The 22,585-nt window shown below is 38.9% G+C and overlaps 1 protein-coding gene across 5 annotated transcripts; it reads left to right on the forward strand.

Moving 5' to 3' along the window:
* Positions 1 to 1,710: 1,710 nt before the first annotated feature.
* On the forward strand, positions 1,711 to 21,775 carry LOC131298409 (transportin MOS14). Of its 5 annotated transcripts, none has more exons than XM_058323851.1 (24): positions 1,711 to 2,207; positions 4,380 to 4,478; positions 4,601 to 4,822; positions 4,936 to 5,055; positions 5,336 to 5,419; positions 5,504 to 5,563; positions 5,918 to 6,034; positions 6,451 to 6,512; positions 6,921 to 6,977; positions 7,475 to 7,598; positions 8,497 to 8,631; positions 10,034 to 10,114; positions 10,775 to 10,888; positions 11,051 to 11,130; positions 11,366 to 11,501; positions 13,076 to 13,225; positions 14,811 to 14,896; positions 15,474 to 15,661; positions 15,784 to 15,876; positions 16,408 to 16,595; positions 16,794 to 16,905; positions 18,715 to 18,872; positions 20,718 to 20,834; positions 21,257 to 21,775. In XM_058323851.1, the coding sequence occupies exons 1-24, from the start codon at positions 1,992 to 1,994 to the stop codon at positions 21,479 to 21,481; spliced, it is 3,024 nt and encodes a 1,007-aa protein (XP_058179834.1). In that variant the 5' UTR covers positions 1,711 to 1,991; the 3' UTR covers positions 21,482 to 21,775. The 5 variants fall into 5 exon arrangements, with proteins under 5 accessions (XP_058179834.1, XP_058179835.1, XP_058179833.1 ...); XM_058323852.1 differs by having other exon boundaries at positions 4,407 to 4,478; positions 5,906 to 6,034; XM_058323850.1 differs by having other exon boundaries at positions 1,712 to 2,207; positions 5,906 to 6,034.
* The last annotated feature ends 810 nt before the right edge of the window (positions 21,776 to 22,585 follow it).

Genomic DNA, 22,585 nt, shown 5'->3' on the forward strand with positions numbered 1-22,585 from the left:
GAGATATGTCATTCTCTCATAATATATTACCTTTAATTCAAAAAACAAAATTAGTACTTGTTTAAAATATAAGTACTACGTATTTTAGTTAGTGAACACTCTTATTGAACCGTAGAGCCCATAGTTTTGAGTAATTATTTGGTGCCATTGGGGCCTCACGTAGTGTCCAGAGCCTTCTAATACCAGGTTCATCACTTAGTTGTGACTCATGGGGTCCGTACAAATATGTAGTAGTGGAAGGCTCTAAGGCACCATAGGGCAGTCAATAATTTTTCCACATGTGGATCAAAATAATAACGGCTTGGCTCGTGGCTCGGTTTGTTTACTAAACGAGCCGATTCGTGCTCGAGCTTGAGTTTTCGATTTGTTAAGTAAAAGTTCGGATCGTTAAGTTCGGCTTAGCTAGTTTGCAGCCCTTCTACCCTTAGAGGCCGGCATTTTTAGCTCCTGTATGCTTGGGCCAGGACAGCCGAAAGAAACCCAAGCCCAGTCTGAAAATTTGTAGTAAGAGCTTCGCAACGTAAATTGAAGAACTTGTAAGGCCGTCAGGGTAGCATGAAATTTGATATGGAAGTATTTTCCGCCGGAGGTGAAGAGATATCATTACTGCATTAAAAAATAAACTTGATATGGACGAAGGTTTTTTTTTTTTTATCCGGACGAAGGTTGTTAATTAATAATAGGGTTGACTACAAATTGTAGCAATTTGAAAGGATCATTAGAATTGATTCGCTGCAAGTTTTGCATTACGCAACAAAAATCACCTAAAATATGCAAAAATCTCATCAACTTTACGTGGGATTAATAAAAAAACCACAACCCTCTACTTCTCCATCACAATCCAAAGAGTGTGTTGACGTTAAGGATGCAATTGAGGAGACCCCATGGCACGGTGGTCAGTGCGTGTCTGACTCAATGTTTGTTCACTTTTAAGGTCTCACATTCGGAATTTCTTAGGAGCAATTAATTCTCGTGAGGCCAGTTCATACAGAATTATGCTCCGATCTTAAATGGCCTCCCTATTAGTGGACAGTGAAATTGATCCCAAGATTAATTGAGATGCACATATATATGCTGAATCAAACACCTTAAGATGTCCCAAAAAAGAAGAAGAAGAATCTGCAACTGGGGAATTCCCCAAAAAAGAAGAAGATGCAATTGAGGAATTTTACTACTGAGGCCACGTTCCGGTAAGGAAAATAAGTACTTATTTTTTTAATAAGCATTTATTTTTTTAATTAAGGGTGATGTATTGCGAAAGAATTATTTGTCCCGTAAAACGAAAAATAAATACTTAAAAAAATTAAAATCTTAACAGAACGAGACTCGTTAAAATATTGATCACCCCAATTTCAAATACCCTCGACGGAGTTCAAACCTTAACTTTGAAGTGAGAGAGTCTAAGGCTCCGTTCCAGAACACCTTCTTAAAAAATAAGTACTTATTTCATATTTTCAAACTCAAAAATAATGTGAATGAAAAATATTTTTTTGATTTTTTTTATACTGTATAAAAGATCTCGATGAGATCTATCAAACAAGATCCATATTGATAGAAAAATTATTTGTGTAAACACATTATTTTTGAGCTTGAAATTATCTTTTTAAAAAATAAATACTTATATTGAGTACTGGAACGGAGCCTAGGAGTTACCAACCGGAACAAAAACCATTGGTACTTGAAGGCCAAGTTGAAAGTTTACGGGTTAAAAGAATCATTATACTTTTTGACATTCTATCGAATCAAAACCCTTCCACTGAAGCACTCCCTCCCCCACATGGCTTCCACCATTTGTTATCAAATCAAAACCGTCGGATCGAACGAGGCCTGCGAAAGCGAAACCCAGGGGAATTACAGGCGTCGTGCTCTCCTCGATCCCTCGCCATGATTCGATTTTGTCCGTTGCTTTCTTCCCAGACCAACTAGAGAGAGAGAGACAGAGTGATAGTGAGATAGAGAGAGAGAGAGAAGGGGATACATTTATATATCGGATGGAGGAGCTCCAAATCAAGGTGGCCCAGGCTGTTCACGTCCTGAACCATGACTCCCAGTCGTGCAACCGCGTCGCCGCGAACCAGTGGCTGGTTCAGTTCCAGCAGACCGATTCCGCCTGGGAAGTCGCCACCTCGATTCTCACCTCCGATCATCGCTCTTTCCGTACCGATTTTGAAGTCGAGTTCTTCGCCGCTCAAATCCTTAAACGGAAGGTCCGTTAACCTAGTTGTAGCTATATATCCTCTCTCTTCTTCTATTTTTCCCTCTCAGTATAGCGCTATAGCTGTATCCTCAGTCACATGATACTTTCAGTAGTACCCTCCTCCGCTCCCGCTCTCAATCTTGATTCTAAGCTTGCACTCCCAATCATCCGTCTCCCGTAAGAGTTTGGTTCTGGGGCTCTCGTTCTCGCTCACGCAGGCACACACGTATTATGTGACAAAGGTTAAAGGAAGAATGGAACGAGCTTATTGAGCTGATATGACCTAAGTTACCGTTCACTGGGTCGGAAGTGGCCCGGAACGTTGTCAAATTTGCTATAGTTATGTGGAAGATAAAAAAATTCGAGTAAGAACTTAGTTAAAACTCGCTCATACCAAATTTTCAAATGAAGGGAGACTCGAAACTGTACTCAAACTTCATTGGAAGCGATTGTGCTCTCTGAATTTATTACTGTTTCGTTAATGTAGATTTTACTTGGATATATGGTGAGGTTTGTCTTTACCATTGGAGTGCTTCAGATGGATTCGGGGCAGGTCCTGCAGGGGTGCCAACCGTCCAAAACAGTGCCATTTTTTGCTCAAGAAACCATTCCCTTTGGTCCCTGTTTGGTGCCCAATAAATAGGCATGATGTTGATGATTTATTGTTTTTTGTGGGACTTGTTTCGGGTCCCAAAAATATGATTCAAACCACTCATTATTCTTAATATATTTTTATGGGTTCTTGCAAAAAAATGGCTCAATCCGATATTTAGAGTTCGCTTGGGTGCCCTACGAATTTTGAAAAAGCCCTTACCAATATCAGATTGAGCTTCTTTTTTCTTTTTTTTTTGTTGGAACCAATAAAATAACATTTTAGGAATAAGAATAATGAGCGGTTTGAATCATTTTTGTGAGACCTAACTCAATTTTATATTAATGATTTATTAATTTTCAAATGGGCCCTACAAAGATGATTCAAGGCGCTCATTATTTTTAATTTATTTTTTTATGGGTTCTTGCAAAAATTAACTCAAGCTGATATTTGGTTTTATGCTATCTTGCTCATTTAATGGGCACCAAACAGGGATCAAAGGGAGTGGTTTCTTGTGCCAAAAATGGCACCGTTTTGGACTTTTGGCACCCCTGCTGGCCCTGTCTCCCAGCAGGGTCCCCCACTTCGCTTCGGATGAAAGGAAGCCTGGACTTTTTACTCAACTTGGGGATCAAGTTAAAGTAGGAGTAACGGTTGAAGATGGTCTAGCCGATAAAGCTAGCTTGATACTATCATATAATGCATTGTTATTTGTGAAAATACATGGACGGAAATGAGCTTATTGTGCTGATATAACCTAAGTTACTGATAATTGGGTCGTAACGTTGTTGATTTACTGTAGTTATGTGGAAGGAGGGTAGCTCAAAATATGAATAGAAGACCCTTGAAACTCACTCTACTCCCTCATCTTATCTTCTCAAATGTTTTCGCTTCATCATATCTCCATTTCTTTCTTGCAATTTCTCAAGTGTTTTTTCTGCTTTCCACATTGTCATCTCTTTGTTTCTTCATTATGATCACTTTTGCAAACCTATTAGAAGTTGCATCCCATTCATTAGTTTTACCCCAGATGGTCTTGTTTTGTCCTGCCGCCATACATCTAGGAGCCGTAGTCATGTGAAGAAGATAACTGTACCAGAACTCTAATATGTTCCATCTTAATATAGAAGCCTCAGTTTAATAACGATAATGATTTACTGGACATTGTGAATCGAATAGGCTGTGTTAGAAAGTTTGCACACCGCCGTAGTGTGTAGCACAGCTAGATTTGGAGTTCCTCCTTTACAGAAAGAAGTAATCTTTATAGCTTGTATTATCGGCTCTATAAATTTATGCATCACCGCATAAATGGTCGTGCTATTTAGCTCTAGCGAAGTCAAAACAATGTACTAGTGAATTTTAAAACCTTCAAAATAATCAGGACTAGAATTAGTTTGCGTGCTTTCATACAGTTTTTCCTTTTGGCTAGGTTTGCATTCATTTGACAGCTTTTTTTGTTTGTTGAAAATACCATATATTTTCATCGTACCGCACTTGGCAGCCTGTGGCACACTATTACGTACATGTTCATTTGGTCATCCACATGCATGATACGTGAATTAAACCTCCAATCTATGAACCCATCTACAGATTCAAAATGAAGGATATTATTTGCAGTTGGGCGCTAAAGATGCTTTACTAAATGCCCTTCTTATAGCTGCTAAAAGATTTAGTTCGGGCCCCCCACAGGTAGCTCATCTTATTCATTCTGTTTGGAATTGCTAGTGTTCTAATGCTTCGAACAGATTATGGATGTATTGGGTTTTCTCAGAACAATTATCTCACTGAATGTCGGTTTATGTTTGTGACAGCTCTTAACACAGATCTGTCTTGCGCTCTCTGCCCTCATGCTACATGCTGTTGAGCATAGCAAACCTATAGAGCAACTTTTTTACAGTCTCCAAAACCTGCAAACCCAGGATGATGGAAATATTGCTGTTTTGGAGATGCTCACTGTCCTGCCAGAAGTGATTGAAGATCAGAGTGCGGATTGTAACATAAGTTCAGCTCGCCGTGGCGAGTACGGACGTGAGGTTTAAGGCATTCTCTTTATTTTGACACATTTGTGTACTTTTAATCCCTCTTGACCTTTACTTCTTTTTTCTTTTCTTTGGCTGTAACGTATATATTTTCATATTGGAAGCAGCTTCTTTCGCGCACTCCTATGGTTCTTGACTTTCTACTGCAGCAATATGAGAAAAGTCTTGATGGTGGTATTCGACTACATGAGAGAAACAGAAAGATATTGCGTTGCTTACTGAGTTGGGTAAGAAAATTGTAAGAAAACATGACTTCCCTTGCCTGCTGAATTAGTTACTAGAACTTATTTTATTCTTGGCAACTGTCATTTTCTTTTCTGATTCTTCGACATGGTTTTTTTAATGGTAGATTTTGTTCATGCTCCAGTTGTTTAAATTTGATGCATCCCGGTACATTTGACAAAAGTCACAAAATAGCACAATGTAAACTTGCCATTTAGAATAGAGCAGTTTTGATATTTTCTTAGTTTACTTTGTTTCTGCCTGTCTAAGCCATCCTGCATTCAGGTTCGAGCTGGGTGCTTCTCAGAGATTCCCCCCAGCTCATTGCCAACCCATCCACTTCTTAGTTTCGTGTTCAACTCTTTGCAGGTGATCTTTCATACTCATATCAATGGTCGTCTGAATTATTCTTATTGAAATGTTCATGCAATCCAGTACTTTGTGGTGATGTAGGTTGCTTTGTCATTTGATCTAGCTATTGAAGTTCTCGTTGAGCTTGTGAGTCGATATGAGGTATGGACATGCTATATAACAACAATAGTATATATCTGCCTTGTTTGCTGCAATCCTAGAGCTAACATAACTGATCTCGTATAAGTTTATCAAGTTCCACCTAAACATTTCCATTTTAAGTTAATATAGAGTCAAAAAAGAGTATCAGAATATGTAGGTGATATGTCCATGTATCGGTCAATATTGGTCAAAATTTTGGCTAGTATTGGTGATATATTTGGTTAACATAGGCATCAGAGGTCTAAAATCCCAATACGTATTAACTGATGTGCTGATAGCTAAAACATTGATATGACCTCACTTGGTTCACCTTATCTTACGAAGTTGTCTCCACTTCCTTAGGGCGTACCACAGGTTTTGTTATGCAGAATAGGATATCTTAAAGAAGTACTTCTATTACCAGCTCTTACAAATGGAGATGAGAAAGTGATTGGTGGTCTTGCGTGTTTGATGTCCGAAATTGGTCAGGCGGTAAGTGTTTGAAGTTCTAGTTCAGTTACGAGCTTTCATTGCATCTTTGAATCAAAACTAAATATTGAATTTTAAAAGTGAAAAATTGATGTCCCCACATGAATCCCAACAATCAATTGTTTGGGTCTTCATCAAATATTATTGTGTCCTTAGAAGGGGCTCGTACTTGTGCACTACCACCCATCTTTGAATACCTTGCTGGTATGAGAAGTTCCCAGTGGTGATCGAGTACCAGCTCTTCAGTAGATGGACCGAAAGTTCTGCGTATTACAGTGTTTTAAAGGGATTTATAACTTTTGCATATGACGGTGGAGTGGATATTTCTGTCTTAGAGACGTCTTTAGAACTTACGAGAAATTTATCTTGGTCTAACTGTTATTTCCAGTTGCTTTACTTATTTTCTTGTTGTGAGCTAGGCACCATCTTTGATCGTAGAAGCAAGTTCTGAAGCACTTGCAATGGCGGATGCACTTCTGAGGTCAGATTTCATTTCTAGCTTTTTACAGTAAACTTGGCTTCAAAAGTCATTGTGGGATATGTTTGTTGGACATGGTCACTCTGCATGCTCGACTACATGTGCATTTAGGTGCTTGCAGTGTCCTCCTAACAATCTTCTCGAGGCCAAGTATGTGTGTGGTAATTATGTGCACATTTAATTATTGGGAATTAGATCTTTAAGCAATGTAAATTGTGTCCATCCACTGTGAGTATGGATGAAGAGCTAATGTTGCTTTAGGGGACCATCAAGCATGCATGAGCATATTGTGATAAGTGGACTTATAGTTTTGCGTAGGCTAAGTCTTCCAAAACTATAAATTACTCTTTTCAGTCACTTTTGTCTCAGGTTTGTACGCATCTCCATTTGACATGTTAACTATGCTGGCAGTTGTGTAGCTTATCCAAGTGGAGACTGGGAAATAGCAGACTCAACTTTGCAGTTCTGGTACTTTTTCTTTTGTGTTCTATTTGTATGATCCATTTTGCCACCTTATTAGATCTTTGGCTGTTCCACGAAGTATAAAGATTAGTTGCTCTAGGATTTTGTTGTGGAGTGGACCATATTTGATTGGTCCTGGCAAATGAATTGTCCTGGATGGCATGGATGATTTTGTGAACCAAAGGCTTACAATCTACTACCCTTATGGGTTGACATGCTTGTGTGTATTCCCAGCATATTTTATCCAAGTTTTACGAAGTGTTAGAGCTAGTTTTTCTGCATCATGTTACTACTTATAGTATCCGTTGTGCACTACCGAGAGTGGTGAGTGGTCAGGGTTGCAATTTTGGCCATTGAAGATTATTAATCTTTGTTTGCCAAGATGGAGATGTTTAGTGTGGTTTTTGCAAGGTATATGTAGTTAGAAACTTCTGTTAGTGTTGTATCAGCTATCAATTTGAAGCACTGCAACTCTGAGCTTTTTCATCTTCTCTATTTCCCAGGATTAGTCTTGCCAGCTACATTCTTGGTCTTGATGTGGACACTGGGAGAAAAAGGAAACATGTGGAAGACATGTTCTTTTCAGTATTCTCAGCATTACTTGATGCTCTTCTGTTGCGTGCTCAGGTATTTCATTATCCTATCAGTTGGTTTATGGCACTAGTCTCTCTCTCTCTGTGGTTTATTCTGCTTAAGGTTACACATTCTTGTAGATAGAAGCCGATGCTCATTGTTTATTTGACTAATCTATGTGCTCTCATAATTGAATAGATCAACTTATTATTGGCAACAAATTTTATCATCAAGCGAGTGAGGACTCTGGCTTTCGAACAGTTTTGTTCTGATAATGGGGAGGGGGGGGGGGGGGGGGGGAGAAAATAATGGCTGAAAATTTGGTGTTTCCTAAAATGGCATTTATACTTGGCTAGAGTCTGTTTGGTCTACTTCATCGCCCAATCATCTCCAGTAGTTCCTACCCCCTCTTTGTTTGGGTCTCTTTCTCTGCATCTGTGTGTTTTTGAACAACTTTGTTCTTTGTTTGGTTATGGAGTTTTTCCCCGTCATACATCTTGCAAACTTGAGCAAATGACAACACAATCTTCTCGGCTTTCCCCTTTAGTAAAATAAGGTCTTGGTTATGTCCCTGCTACTATCTCATCTGAGTCCACACCATTCAAAAAATAATAATCTGAGACCTCTTTTTCTCTTCAATTGACTGTAAACCATGCCCTGCATTAAGGGATTAGCATTTAAGGTCTAAGCTAAGCATTTAAACTGCCAGGGAAAAAAAGAAAACTATCAGAATTCCTTGCAGAAGGCCAAAGCCCTCTTGATTTGGCCCATTTCATTGAGATTTTATAATTACTTAATGAGGATTTGTGTAGATTACACTACAGGACCTTCCCTGATAGACACAGCATGATGTAAACAAAACATCATTCTGAAACTACATTATATGAGAGATTTCTATTTCACTAAGTAGCCGTCGTTTCAAAGTTCTAATCTTTCTAGTGGTTATGTACAGGTGGACGACTCTACGATTAATGATGATACGGGGGCACTTGACCTGCCTGATGGTCTTGCACAATTTAGGATGAACTTGGTGGAGCTTTTGGTTGATATTTGTCAGCTTTTAAGATCTGCTACCTTTATACAAAAGGTGCTTGTCATAGGACCTTTTTTATGCTTATGCAAGTATTAAGTGTCTTTAAGTAACTACAAACCAAAAAAATTAAATTTGTGTTGCTGTTGAGTATAAATTTTGCTTATACAAGTATTAAGTGTCAGCTTAGACTATTTGCTTGTTCTTTGCTCTGTTTTCCTGTATGCGTGATCTTTGTTTCCTTTAGATTTCGGGTTATTTGACACATACAAAATGTGCATGTCCTCACTTTGAGCGGCTTCTTCATTTCATAGGCATGAGTCATAGATTGTAAGTTCGTCAAGTAGCTAAGAGCATCTAAAGCTTTAACGAGTAAGTCAGCTGTTAAGTGTGGAGGAAGGTTAGGCAATTAAATTCAGTGTTATTTGTAGAAGCAACAATGGCAATACACTAATTAGGCAACTGAGTGTCATGTCGTGGTAGAGTTGGCAACACAGTTGACACACCCAATTTATTCTCGTGATAGATAAGGAAGCTGAGTGTCATTCTGTGGTGGTAGAGTTGGCAACACAAAAATATGCTTATTTGGCAACACATAGAACACCAGTCTACAACCACCTTTCATCTTTTTCTTGAGGTTGTCCAGAGCTAAGATGGAGAGCACGTAGACGGAGCTTTACTTTTAACCATTAATGTGACTTTTAATACAGCCAATTGGAGGAAATGGATTTGTAGCCAATCCCAAGAAATGAACAAGGACTTGTGGGCTCGAGGTGCAATTTGATATCTTCCCCAAAATAGCGTCTAGTGTTTGGGATTCTTATATTCCTGTAAAAGTATCTTTGTCTGGATTGCAACAAGACGTTTTGTGTTTAGCAGTTTCATGTGCTTACGAAGGGTAGCTAGGCAGATGACCCTGTTAGTCCGGTCTTGCAAGAGAGGGGTCTTTCTTTCTATTTTTTCAAATAGGATTTCCCCCAGCTTGATGGAATCATTTGCTACCAATCTTATTGCTTCTCATCTTAAAATGGAGTGAGCAGATTTTCACCGTAACTCCCCAAAAAAATGCCAACTTGTCCATGTTTTATTATTAGAATTGCTATTTCTTTTTCCCTTTTATGTGAACTTGTAGTTCACTTTTTGATCTTACTTACAATAAATCAGACCAGAGGAAACAACCTTGATCAGAAACTTGATATTCACTCCTTTTCTCCAATAGAAAACAATTAAAGGAAACAACCCTGTTGAGAAACCTTCTTCCATGGAGCAGTTCTTTGTACTTTTCTCTTTGGTCTGTGTTGTTTGCTTAAAGTTTCTTCAGGTTATTATTGCGTTGCTGTTTCCCTTGCTATATTACTTGAAATGTTGACACCCATGACAATTCACAGTTATTCTTTCCTTTGTGCTGACAATTCTTATAGCAGTTGGCTGACACTTTTGGTTTTCAAACATAACTCAGATATTCTTTGGTGGTTGGATGACTTCCAACGAAGAAATTTCTTGGAAGGAGGTGGAAACTAAAATGTTTGCACTTAATGTGGTGAGTACACTTTACTGATTTAGCTGGCTACAAGCCTTCTGATAATAGCTACTGCATGTTCAAACCCTGGGCCTAGAAGTTTTTAATGACTACAACCCACCACAAATCGAGCATTAAGAATGAGAACAACTTTCCTGTAATTGTCTTACACCAATCAGCCTGAATGTGGAACTTTGTTTTATTATACTCCCTCTGTACCCATTTGTTGGTCCCTTTTGGCACTTTTTGCTGTCCCAAATATATTGTCCCAGTTCAGAAGTTGACAAGTTACTCTTTTACCCTTCCCTTTTCAAATTAATTACTAGCAACAAGAAAAGGCATAGATAATTTTCCTAAAATACTTGAAGGGTAAAAAGAGAGTGAAAATATGACAAGTGCAATGATGATGTTTCTTTTAGTAAATTGGAACCCCCAAAAGGGACCTGCAAATGGGACGGACGGAGTATTAGACACGGTGACATAAAAAATCTTACTTGCTTTGTTGGACTTTGTGTTCTTGTTGAATTGCTTACGATACTATTCACAGCATTCTGTTTTTCCAACGTAATGTAAGACTTGGAACTTTGTAAGATGACAGATTGGTCATTGCAGCTAATGATTAGCATATACAAGCTTGATCCTTGTTTACGAAATTGACTCTGTGCAAGTCTTATTTTACAGGTTGCTGAAGTGGTACTGCAGGAAGGCCAAACCTTTGACTTTTCTGTGATCATGCACTTGGTGACAATTTTGTCCAGTAGGGCATCTAATGAACTAAAAGGATTTGTGTGCATTGTAGGTCATGCATTCCTCTTCAGCTTTTTCTTCCGCCGTTATGCTGCATTTACATGAACTACATTTTGACTCGACCAATATAATAGCCAATTTAGCAGATAATGATCTGTTATGAGCTGGCCATTCATCTCATGTATTTTATTCCTTCTCTGTGACTTCCAGGTGTATAGATCAGTTGCAGATGTTGTTGGTTCCTATTCCAAGTGGTTATCTGCCTTCCAAACCAATGCCAGACCCTTATTGTAAGAGCGAACTATATGGACCTGCATATAGTATGTGCACTCAGGCATTTGTTTGTACCTTGGATTGTATAAGCACTTTCTTGGGCATCCTTTCTAAATATGATGTTTATTTTAGTTCCTAAAATTTTGCAATTCTCGGTTCATGAACATTTTGACCAGGCTCCCAGAACTTCTTAATCATTTGCACCAATCCTACATTTTTTTTTCTGGCATTCACCTGATTTGGTGCTTTCAGATTATTTCTTGCTGCTGGGATTTCACAACCTCAATCTTCCACTGCTTGTGCTTCTGCTTTGCGTAAACTTTGTGAAGATGCTTCGGCAGTAGTGTATGAACCCTCAAATTTGGAAATTTTAATCTGGATAGGGGAGGTAAGGGTAAAGGTCTTATTGTTTTAGTTTATCTGTACGTTAGAATTGTTAGTCAAAAAATATAAGTCTTCACCTATAATGTACTCTCTCTGTCCGATTTTTTGCGGCGTGGATTGTTGGACATGCACCCTTTAATAGCAAGGAATTTTGAATACAAGGTTTGCAAAAAAGTCATTTCTCGTATCGGATTAACTGGTTTTTGGCGATTGTGATTACGATAAGATATCTATCTAGGAAAGGGTGATAAGGGAAAGGGATGTGGAGGAATTATTCTTGGCTTTTAATTTACTTTTTCCAGCTAGGCAGAAACTTGCGTCTTGTTCTAGCAATTTGTTCTGGAGTGTTTAGTTTCAAAAATTCCGTCGAAATGTTCAAAACTTTTGTTGAAAGAGAGTTCTATAAGAACCAAGAGACAACAAGTATCAAGGGGCATTCCCTCTTGCTTTAAAGCAAAGAAAAGATAGAAGGCTAAAGAGTCTAGTGATATGAGAGTCACGTACATATAGCAGAATATGCCTCTTCCTACAGAAAAGCAAATGTAGAGGCTAGTGGTTCTAACATATATAAACTGAGTCTGCTTTTTTATATCAAATTTGATTTGATTAAGCAAGTAATTAGGAGATGCAGAGATCTGTTTTAAGCTTCTGCTATTCCTTTCCTTCATACATATCAAACTAAAGCTGCCCAAGCTAACGAACATTTTGAAAGGATTTTCCACTGAACTTTCGGGTGATCAATATCATCTCCTGGTGCCAATAATATTAAACCTTAATAGATATTGTCGAGAAGAGCAACCTGGTGCCGGATGGCCTTGGAAATAGAACAGTTAAAAGCAGATAAGAGTGGTATTCCTTCTGATTACAAAGCAAAGAGTTAGAGTTGTCTGTGATTCCCCACTTGTTGGGTTTGTGTTTGGTTCTGATTTTCCCTCTGATAGCCATCCACAAAATAAAATTGCGGAGGAATTCGTTTTGGAAACCAAATGAGTTTGTTAGAACTCAAATTAGGATGATGGGCTCATAGAGCATTCCAGTTGGAAGCTGCAATGTATTAAGGAGTGGTAAAGATAAGGCAATCAGCTTTAGCAGTTCTGAGTTAGGAAGAGAGGGTGGGATCCAAGCTGAGTCAAAAGGTCAAGCAAACTGGTTGTTCTTATAATTGCTGAAACCTTTGCTGTGAAGGGAATATCCTGAATCAGGGGCAAATCCGGGCCAAAATAGACCATTGAGGAACCTAAGGGGTACCAGTTGTCATGCCAGAATGAAGTATCATAGCCACTGCCACAATGATTTGTTTTTGTTGACTATTCACTCATGCACAAATAAGCATTTGCTGTCTCGTGCAATTTATTAGTTATGAAGGGTTCATGTTTCTTTATGGTATATTTCATGCATTATCTTCGAGGATGTTATGTAATTTGGATGTTTTATTGCATATGGTACACTTTCTTCTTAGTCCCGTCAGCTTGAGAACTTGTCTTTGTTGGTGGACTAGTAGTGCATTTGGAAATGTTAATTCTTCTGCTCTATATTTTTTTGTTGCCTTTTGTATTATCCAAACTTTACATTTCTCAGGGATTGGAGAAAAGGCATTTGCCTTTGGAAGAGGAGGATGAAGTTGTCAGTGCAATTACTCTACTACTTGGCTTTGTTCCTAGCAAGGAGATAAGGAATAACATGTTAGCTAGATTGCTTTGTCCTAGTTATGAATCCATCGGGAAACTTGTAAGCTTTCCTGGTTCTTTCTATTAACGTTATTCACATGATTGTGATGATACCAATATTTCGTTACAGATATATGGTTATGCTCCTTTACATATTGTTATGGTCATATATAAAGGACATCTATTGGAACAGCGAATTCAGGTCATTCTTTTAATTTCATTTGGTTTGTTAGTCCTCGGGTTTGGTTCTTAGTTTCATTGGCTCTCAAAGAAAAGATGAAAATAAAGAAAAGTGCACCAATGTTATTCACATACACTAAGAACATAAAAGGAAAATATTCTACGAAGTGCATCTAATTGGGTAGTCAAGTTATTGGTTTTTTAGGGACTAACCAGATGGAGTGAATCAAAAAGCTACTTATTTTTATTGAAATTGTCGAAAATGTGGCCTTTCTAAGTGAATGGACCAATTGGGGCTAGCTCAGTTGGCCAGGAATCTTGCATCTCACTAGGAGATTAGGAGTTCGAGTCTCCCCACCTGCGTGTTGGTGTTCTTCCCTTAAGAGGGCTTTTCCTTTCTTTCTTTGTTTCTCTACCCTATAATGAGCTTATTTCTTGTATTGGTTGAGTTGTTGGGCTTGGTTGCCTTGTGGACTCTCACAATTGATGTAGTGTCCCGGGTTTGTACTTTGTACGTCATATCTGATGTAAAATGATCTCTTCTATCGATTGACAAAAAAAAAAAAACAATGGACCTTGACTTGATGCAGTCATTTTGCTTCTTAAGTCCTATCCTATTGCCTGGGCATTTCATGGTACCTGGGTCACTTAGACTAAAATGTGTGCTGATAGGGATCAGGAAGTCTCTTGTTTTTGTGCCCCTTAAATGTTGTATTGTATAGTTTTCATTAGGGGTGTAGGCAAGGATTTTGGTCCATAATTGTGTGAAGTTCATATCTGTTCTAGGTTTATGAGAAAAGCCATCAAAAGATCAGAAGAAAGTTATGAGATGAGAAGGGGTATAAAATCTCGGTTTCACCCCAACTTGCCTGAAACATATACCCCTTTGTTAGATAGCTTGATATACATTGTTGGGTCCATTTCTTGACAGCTTAAGCTTTTGGGACTAGTAACTTAACATGGTATCAGTGAGGTTGCAAGAGGTCTTGGGTTCAAGTCTCGTTGTTTGTATTTGTTCCCCGTTTGCATTCTGCTTCTTGCTTTCACATTCTGTTCGCTTTATCTATGAAAATTTGCATCTTTATGTGCAAGACGTGGTTGCGCGTGAGGGAGGGTGTTAGATAGCTTGATATACATTGTTGGGCCCATTTCTTCACAGCTTAAGCTTTTGGGACTATTGGTAACTTAACACCCTTACATTGTATTCTGCAAACAAATATCTTTACCCTGATAAATTAAGTGCAAAGTCTGTGCTGCTTGCCAGTTATGGTTAGCTTATTTGGAGAAATAAAGAGTGTGAAAGTTTGTGACAGCAACTCATCAAGCTTAATGAGCAATTGAACTAGAGTTAATATGTTGACTTCAATCTTACCAATGTGAAACCAAGAGTTAATCCCATGAATCACTGTCAGTTATTCATTAATTTTAATCCAGCTGAGCTAAAAATGTATGTTTATCTTTCTTAGATTGATGATGCTCATGGGCATTCTTTAAGGCAGAATCCAGCTACTTATACACAGATACTAAACTCTGCAGTAAGAGGACTGTACAGGTTTGTTCTCATCTAGATTTGGTTTAATTGCTCTTCTGTGAACTAAATTATGTCCGCAAAAGGCTTGACTTTCTTCATTGGCAGACATGGAACACGACAATTTTTTGTCACAGGAAACTTGTCAAATTTATCCGCTTGAAATTTGCTTTCCCTTCTACTTGCCATACTAAACATTTGATTTGGTAAAGATGGTGCTTCTAATTTATTTTTCGATGATGTCATCTTGACCATGAAGGAGCCCTACCTCATTTAGGAAAAAATTGCCTCCTTGCAAAAAGCTTCTCCCTCAGTCCCATATGCTTGGTCTTTAACTTTGATTCCAACTTTTAAAGGGGATATGCAATTGATGTATTAGAGTTCATATCAATGGCATTTGACCCCGCTTTTTTCCACTTTCATACATTTATAGCTATTTATGATGGATGGCTTGGGAACGTTGTAAACAGTTTGCTTTCACTTTTCAAAGTTGACATACATTTTGGGACATCCCCAAATCGAATAGAGGACTAGCAATATGGGTTGGAGGGAGTGTATACTTGCAATTGATCTTGCTCCATTTCTTGCCACCTCCTTCCAGGATAGGAACTACATTCAGTCATTTGGCAGCACCTCTATCAAGTGGTCCTGCTGCAGATGATCCCACCCTTGTGCTGCTGGGGGTTTTCTGTCCGGTCCTTGAAAAACTTTTGAGGTCAGATCACATGGAAAATGGAAGTTTATCCATGGCAGCTTGCAGGGCTCTTTCACAAGCAATTCATTCCTCTGGTATTGGTGTTTCTATTTGCTGATTTATTTTCCTATTGAGGATTCATATTTGTAGTTTTCTTGCTTGAGCTGGAACGTGCTGGCAACTTGCTTCTCATGCCATTTGCATACCTTATTTGCAGGCCAGCACTTTGTAACACTATTGCCCAAAGCATTAGATTGTCTGTCAACAAATTTTCTGGCATTCCAAAGTCATGATTGCTTTATTAGAACTGGTAAGATGTTTACATTGTACTGAGCACCACGCGATGAGAGATGCAGGTAGCATCTTGAGTTTCATTTGGGCAGATTCTATTTCTTCCATCGGAGCTACAATGTATATTGCGTGATGTCGTGATTTCTAGCTTTTTACGAGTCTTATTCAGTTACAGGAAACATGATGTTTGAGTTGTCCATCTTAACATGGGTCAGAAAGTCGCATTTTTATCCAAAATTGTCCTTGTAAAAGATGCTAGGGGCACAATTGAAAACAACTGATCCATATGTTGCAGGCATTTGTATCATATTATGCAATTTTATTGTGTGCATGGTTTGTTTTTCTTTTCTTTTTTTTATCAGCACTTATTCTGTGCATGGTTGGCTGGAGGATTATAGTTTACAGCATATCGTATGGTTGGCCAATTATTGGATTGTATTTTGTTCAAACGTTTACTCCTGCTTTTGTCTTATTACACCTTCCTCTGCTGAATGAATCATATTGTTACTTTGGTTTGATTCTTCCTTCCCATTTTATCTATCCTCTGCAGCTTCTGTCGTCATTGAGGAATTTGGTAGCAAGGAGGACTATGGACCTCTATTCATCAGTACTTTCCAAAGATTTACGTATGCAGCATCCATAATGGCTCTTACCTCTTCATATATATGCGACCAAGAACCAGATCTTGTGGAGGCATACTCTAATTTTGCATCTACCTTTGTGTGTGGCTGTCCTAAGGTTCAGTATGTCTTTCATTTAGTTTCTCTCTCTCTCTCTCTCTCTCTCTCTCTCTCTCTCTCTCTCTCTCTCTCATACATGCTCTCAAAGACTTTGGGAGGTACTGTTTTCCATGTTTCCCTTAGCATTATTGTTTTTTAAGCCGTGGATACAGCAAAACAAATTGAGTTACTTGACCAGCATTGTGACATGTTTCAGGAAGTACTAGCTGCCTCTGGCACCCTTCTTGAAGTATCCCTTCAGAAGGCAGCTATATGCTGTACAGCTATGCATCGTGGAGCAGCACTGGCAGCAATGTCATATATGTCATGTAAGTATGGAAGAACATATCCACTTTTCATATGACTCATATCAAAGATGGACAAATGTTCATTCAAGTAGACTTTGTCAAACTATTGCATTTTGGCCCGTAAAACTGGCTTCCACATACAACCGCATGTAGTGCAAATCCTTAGCTAACCATTGAGCAATTTTGGCATAGCTTGCTATAAAAGATATCTTCAGCTTACTCAACGTTCTGATGCCAACATGAACTCTTCTGTTATAGTAATTACATGTGACATGGTTACATTGCTTGATCGCTTCAAAGGCACTCTTCAACAAGCAAAATGCAAGATTTTTTCTGTTTCTTTGAGCGAGGATTGGAGGGGAGGGATCTCCATAACATCATGGCTCCCTCAGTCAATGGGCCAGCACTGATCTGAAATACATGAAGCTGACTTTTATATAGAAAATTTTAGTTGCCCAACGAGCACAAAATAAAAATGAGGGGGGGGGGGGGGGGGGGGGGGGGGGGGGGGGGGGAGAGAGTGAGAGAGAGAGGTGGATAACATGAAGCAGAACTTGAACTTTAAGTTGTGGTTTAGTGCTGAGAGTACTCACCTAGATATTAGTGAATCTACATGCATATGAGGACCAACCTCTTCAAGGAAGGGCAACTCTGGGTAACATTTATCATTCTAATATATAAATGTGTAACATGTGTAATTTTAGGGCTTGGGCTTATGGTCTCTTTTTTTCTTGTCCACCACTTGTACATGATGAAGAATTTTGTAGACTGGTTTTGTCTTCAACAGCAACTTGTTATGATGGTCCATCATTGTGGTGTAATGAGGTGGCCAAACATAACTGCAACGCTCAAGTTGTTCCAAACTCGGGTTTCTCGTTAGCGGTGAAGAAGAAGAAGAAGAAGATCCCATTGAAGAAAAGCTTCTGGCCACTTACATGGATGAGAGATTGAAATCTCCTTTTTCCGCCCAAACACCATTTCATATCAAGAACATTCCTATTTAATTTCTCCACCTTATGTCAGATAACATCCAACATGGACTATATTTAAATGTTTCGGTGATCCCATTATATAGTGAAGAAAAGCTTCTAGCCAGTTACTTGGATGAGAGATTGAAATCTCCTTTTTCCCCAAAAAGCCATTTAAGATCAAGCACATTCCTAATTAATTTCTGCACCATTACTTATCAAAAATAAATAAAAAAATCTTCACCTTGTGTCAGATATCATCCAACATGGACTATAGTTAAATGTTTTGGTGTCTAGGTGCCCGTATCGAACTTGTGGATCTATAACCTTGCAGACGCCTGGCACAATCTTACACCCGATGCTCTTAGTTGAGTCCACTGTAGATAGAAGACGATTACAGTATTTAAAATTAGAGGCAGTTACTTTTAAATATACCCCAAGAACAAATTAATTGAAGGACTCGTTACAGTTTTTAAAGGGTAGAAAGAAAAGAGAAATGAGTTGGAACTCTCAAGAAAGCCGACTCATACATTTATTCACAATATACTGTCCATTGCGGTAGTTAAAAATTGCACCCATTCCATGTGCCATACTGGAAATGTTATAAGCGACAGCATTTCTCCTCAAGAAGTGCATTCTCCAGTGCACTTTGTGGGGGGGAACCAGAGATATTACCTTGCTTGATTTAGATTTTGGACTTAGACATGTTAATTCTCCAATGGATTTATGTTGGACATAACCTGATTACATAAGCATCTTTTTTGTCTTACCTTATGCCTTCGTCTTACCTAATTGTGTAAGCATCATTTCGTCATTGTGTTGGTGTTTCTATGTTGATTGCACATGTCAACACAACTTTTAGGTTTCTTGGAAGTTGGGCTCGCATCTTTGTTGGAATCAACGACCTGTGTCTCGGAAAGATCATTTGATGCCATGGCAATTCAGGTCGTATCTCATAGTGGCGAGGGGATTGTATCTAATGTGGTGTATGCTTTACTTGGCGTTTCAGCGATGTCAAGGGTAAATTCAAGATCCTTAACTCCCATTTTTTAAAGGACTGTAATTACTTAACGAAAGAAAATGACTTGTAGTGTATGGAGTGGTGGATTTCCAAAAAAATTAGGTAATTGTTGAAGTTTGTCTCACATCGGTTAATTATCTCCTCCGAAAGTATTATATGAGCCTGGGAGGTTGCTCACTCATTGCCAATTGGTATTGAGTTGAATGCTTTCACATGGTATTAGAATTCAAAGCTAGGGTTTTTGGAAAATTTGCTCCTCCTTGTTTGTGCCTTAAGTGTACCTTTGTTTGTTGGGACATATGGATCGTTTGTTTACCTCTCCACGTGCGGGTCGAGGGTCGCACGTTCGGGGGAGTGTTGGAGTTTTTTTTTTTAATCAGCAAAAGTAACATTTTATTAGGGAAAGAGGGAAAGGGAATCCAAATATACAATAAACAACTCAAACAAACCCATAAAGGCCTACAAACCTAGCCCACCAAAGTGGGCTAAGCCCAACCCAAGAAAACCCAAAACCTAAAACTCCCCATCAAGAGATATTCAGCCACCGCCCGCCACCATGATCAGAAAGTCACAGCCTACCACCACCGGATCGCCACCTCCAAACACCACCAAGCCACCACTGGCAAACCCACAGAGATATGAAACAACTCCCAAACACCCCAACTGCTGTGAATGCTCACCGTAGCCGTTAGGCAAGAACCGTGGTGTCCAACAACGCAAACACGGCGGGAGCGATGCCAATCAGCCTCCCCCGACCGCTTACCCCCATGCTGTTAGGCAAAATCCAGTTACCCAACAGAAAACCAGACGGAAGAAAACCGGATAGGCTAAACAGATCGCGAAAACAGAGACGGAAAATGGACCGGTGAAGAGGAATATCACTGAGAAGCAGACTAGGGGGTCGGAAAATAAAAGGAGGAGAGGGAGAGAGACAAACGAAACCGAAGACCTTACCGACATTGACCCCGTCCAGAAACCCCAAAAGCGATTGCCGAAGAAACCGTCGATTCGGCCCCCATAAACGATTTGGAGAAGACACATCCGTCGACACCACCAGCACCGCCACCTTCCACCGTCTCGTTACCCGCCGATGTTGGAGTTTGTCCCACATCGGTTAATTATCTCCTCCAAAACTAGTATATGAGCCTAGGAGGCCCTCCACTCATTGCCAATTGGTATTGAGTTGGATGCTTTAACAGTAATGAACGTGATGATTAATATCCTTCCCCAAGTGATTGGAACACGAGGCTTAGTTTGGTTTGGTTTAGTTTAATTGTTAATCTACGTCAATCTATAATTTTTACTACAAATTGGAAGTCATAAGAACGTGAAAAAACTATGCAAATTAATAAGGAAAAGTATTTGGCATGGTAACTGTTTCGGTCTCCAGTTCATTTCATCACTCTCCAACTTCGTCCAACCTGGGATAGGGTTAATTTTGTGAGAGTCCTGTCTCTCTTCTTCTATTTTTCTTGTATTTCTCCATTCCCATTAGAGATGATTCTAGTCTATGTTTTTCTTCTGCTTGGTAATTTTTTTAGAATCCATGGGCCCTTCCATCCTTTTTTTTTCCTTTTTTCCACCAAACAATATGAGGAACAAGAATATAAGATGAATAATGGATGATATAAAGCCAAATGGGTAAAGGGTAAAAACCAATTGTTTGTAAACACAATGAACCAATATAATCTCCGTGTCTGATCCTAATTACACCGTATTCATAAGTTGTTTCCTTCCCTCCATCGCTGATTTTTATTTTTTTGATATCTATTATACTTTTACATTTTGAAATATGTGTAGATTTATATAACGCTAAGAAAATATTATTGCTCTATTCCTTGTAGGTTCACAAGTCCGCTACTATTTTGCAACAATTGGCTACAATGTGCAGTTTAAGCGAGAGAACAAAGTGGAACACTATGCTCTCTTGGGAATCTTTGCATGGATGGCTTCGCTCTGCTGTCAGTTCTCTCTCTCTCTCTCTCTCTCGCTCTGTATGTCTGTGGATGTTCTAAGTTTGAGCTGAAGTTCGTGTTCTTCATGGACAGCTTGTCAACTTCTTGGTGACCCTAGTTTTACCAGCACTATTTAGCTAGGGAACTGGTTTTATGTTTTTTGGAAGACTATCTTCTGGAATCCAGTTTGTTCTTTAGGGTTAAATTTTCTTTCTGGGACTATATTTTGAGCCTCAATTTGCAGCAAACACATCCCAGCCTAGGTTAGTAAAATTGGACGTGCAACCATTATTGTCTATACACATCTATCGCTTTGCCAGTTGATTGTATGTGCTCACTGCTGCTTAGACAACTATTTGGCCATGGACTTATGGAATCTGTTCCAGTGTTTCTGTTTTACATGACTTCACTACTTGAATGATTACCAGGTACACACCCTACCAATTGAGTATCTAAAACAAGGGGAGGCAGAAGCTTTAGTACCCATTTGGCTGAAAGCTCTTGCTGGAGCAGCCACAGATTATGTCGAGAGTAAAAGCTGTGACGGAGGAAAGAACAGTTACGGGCATATGCAAGGGAAAGGGGGAAGAATTCTGAAGCGCTTAATCAGAGAATTTGCAGATAGTCACCGCAGTATTCCGAATCCAAGTTGATGGTCATCGAGACTGTTGATAGGCATGACCTGAAACACTTGTTGCAACATTTTGAAGTCTGGCTGATCTCGGAGTCGACCATCTAGTTTAAGCTCCCCAAATTCAACTAATGAGCATTCCCAAGTAGCCTACAATTTTGTGTACAGTATTCCCAATTTTGTCAGACTCTCATTCTCATAGTGTCAAGTTATTTTCTCCATGTTTTGTCTCGTTTTTGCCATGACTAAAGGTGGCTAGGAGAAGGATCCAATTAGTACAAACAAATTAAATAAGTGAATATTTACGCCATTCTCATATTATGAGTCGTTTAAGTTGATTTTCCTGCCATATTTAGCTCATTTTGAACTGTGTAGCGTGTGATTTGGGAATCAGATTTAAAAGACGAAAAACTTGCCAACCCTCGTGCCATCCTTTTTTCTTGGAATGGAGGATGCTGCCGAGCATTCCCCGCGCTATACCATCCATTACGAGATAAACGGCCTGATCGGTTGCTCTATATGGAGAAGCTCGGCAACATCTCCCATTCCTACCCCCTATCTCATCGTCCGTGGCCCTTGAATTCCACGATCCCTTCGAAAATGTTCCAAAAAAGGGTAATACGAAGATTATCCCTGAATTAGTGAATTAAGTAATCCAATAACTGAACGTTTACCAAAATAGGTGTACACCAAGATTTCGTTACGAAGAAACCTGACCCCTGCTATTTCTCCCTTGAATTCAAGTGAATTTTTGGCTGAGTTTTGGGACTTAACTTTTTGTGATTCTACTATTTTCATTCTTTATGATGTTTTTTGAAGCTTCTGATTTAGACTTTTAACTCTTCAGATTTAACTTGACAATAGGTATTGGAAGAATGAAAATTTATGGATTCATCTTGAGAATTATTCAAAAAGACAAAAGGCCACTGAAATAAAATCAAAATCGTTACAAATTTTTAGTGTAATTTTTAAACAAAATCCTTTTTCGTTTTTTTATCAGTTCAAAAACCAAGAATTTTCTTTAGAAGAGCGATTTTCGCACTCCTCTTTTTAATACACTTTTCTTTTTCTTTTTTTAGTGTTGAAAGTGGGTGTATTTTATTGCTAAAAGACAAAAAAAAGAAAG

Source organism: Rhododendron vialii, chromosome 8a (genome assembly GCF_030253575.1).
Source record: "Rhododendron vialii isolate Sample 1 chromosome 8a, ASM3025357v1".
NCBI lineage: Eukaryota > Viridiplantae > Streptophyta > Magnoliopsida > Ericales > Ericaceae > Rhododendron > Rhododendron vialii.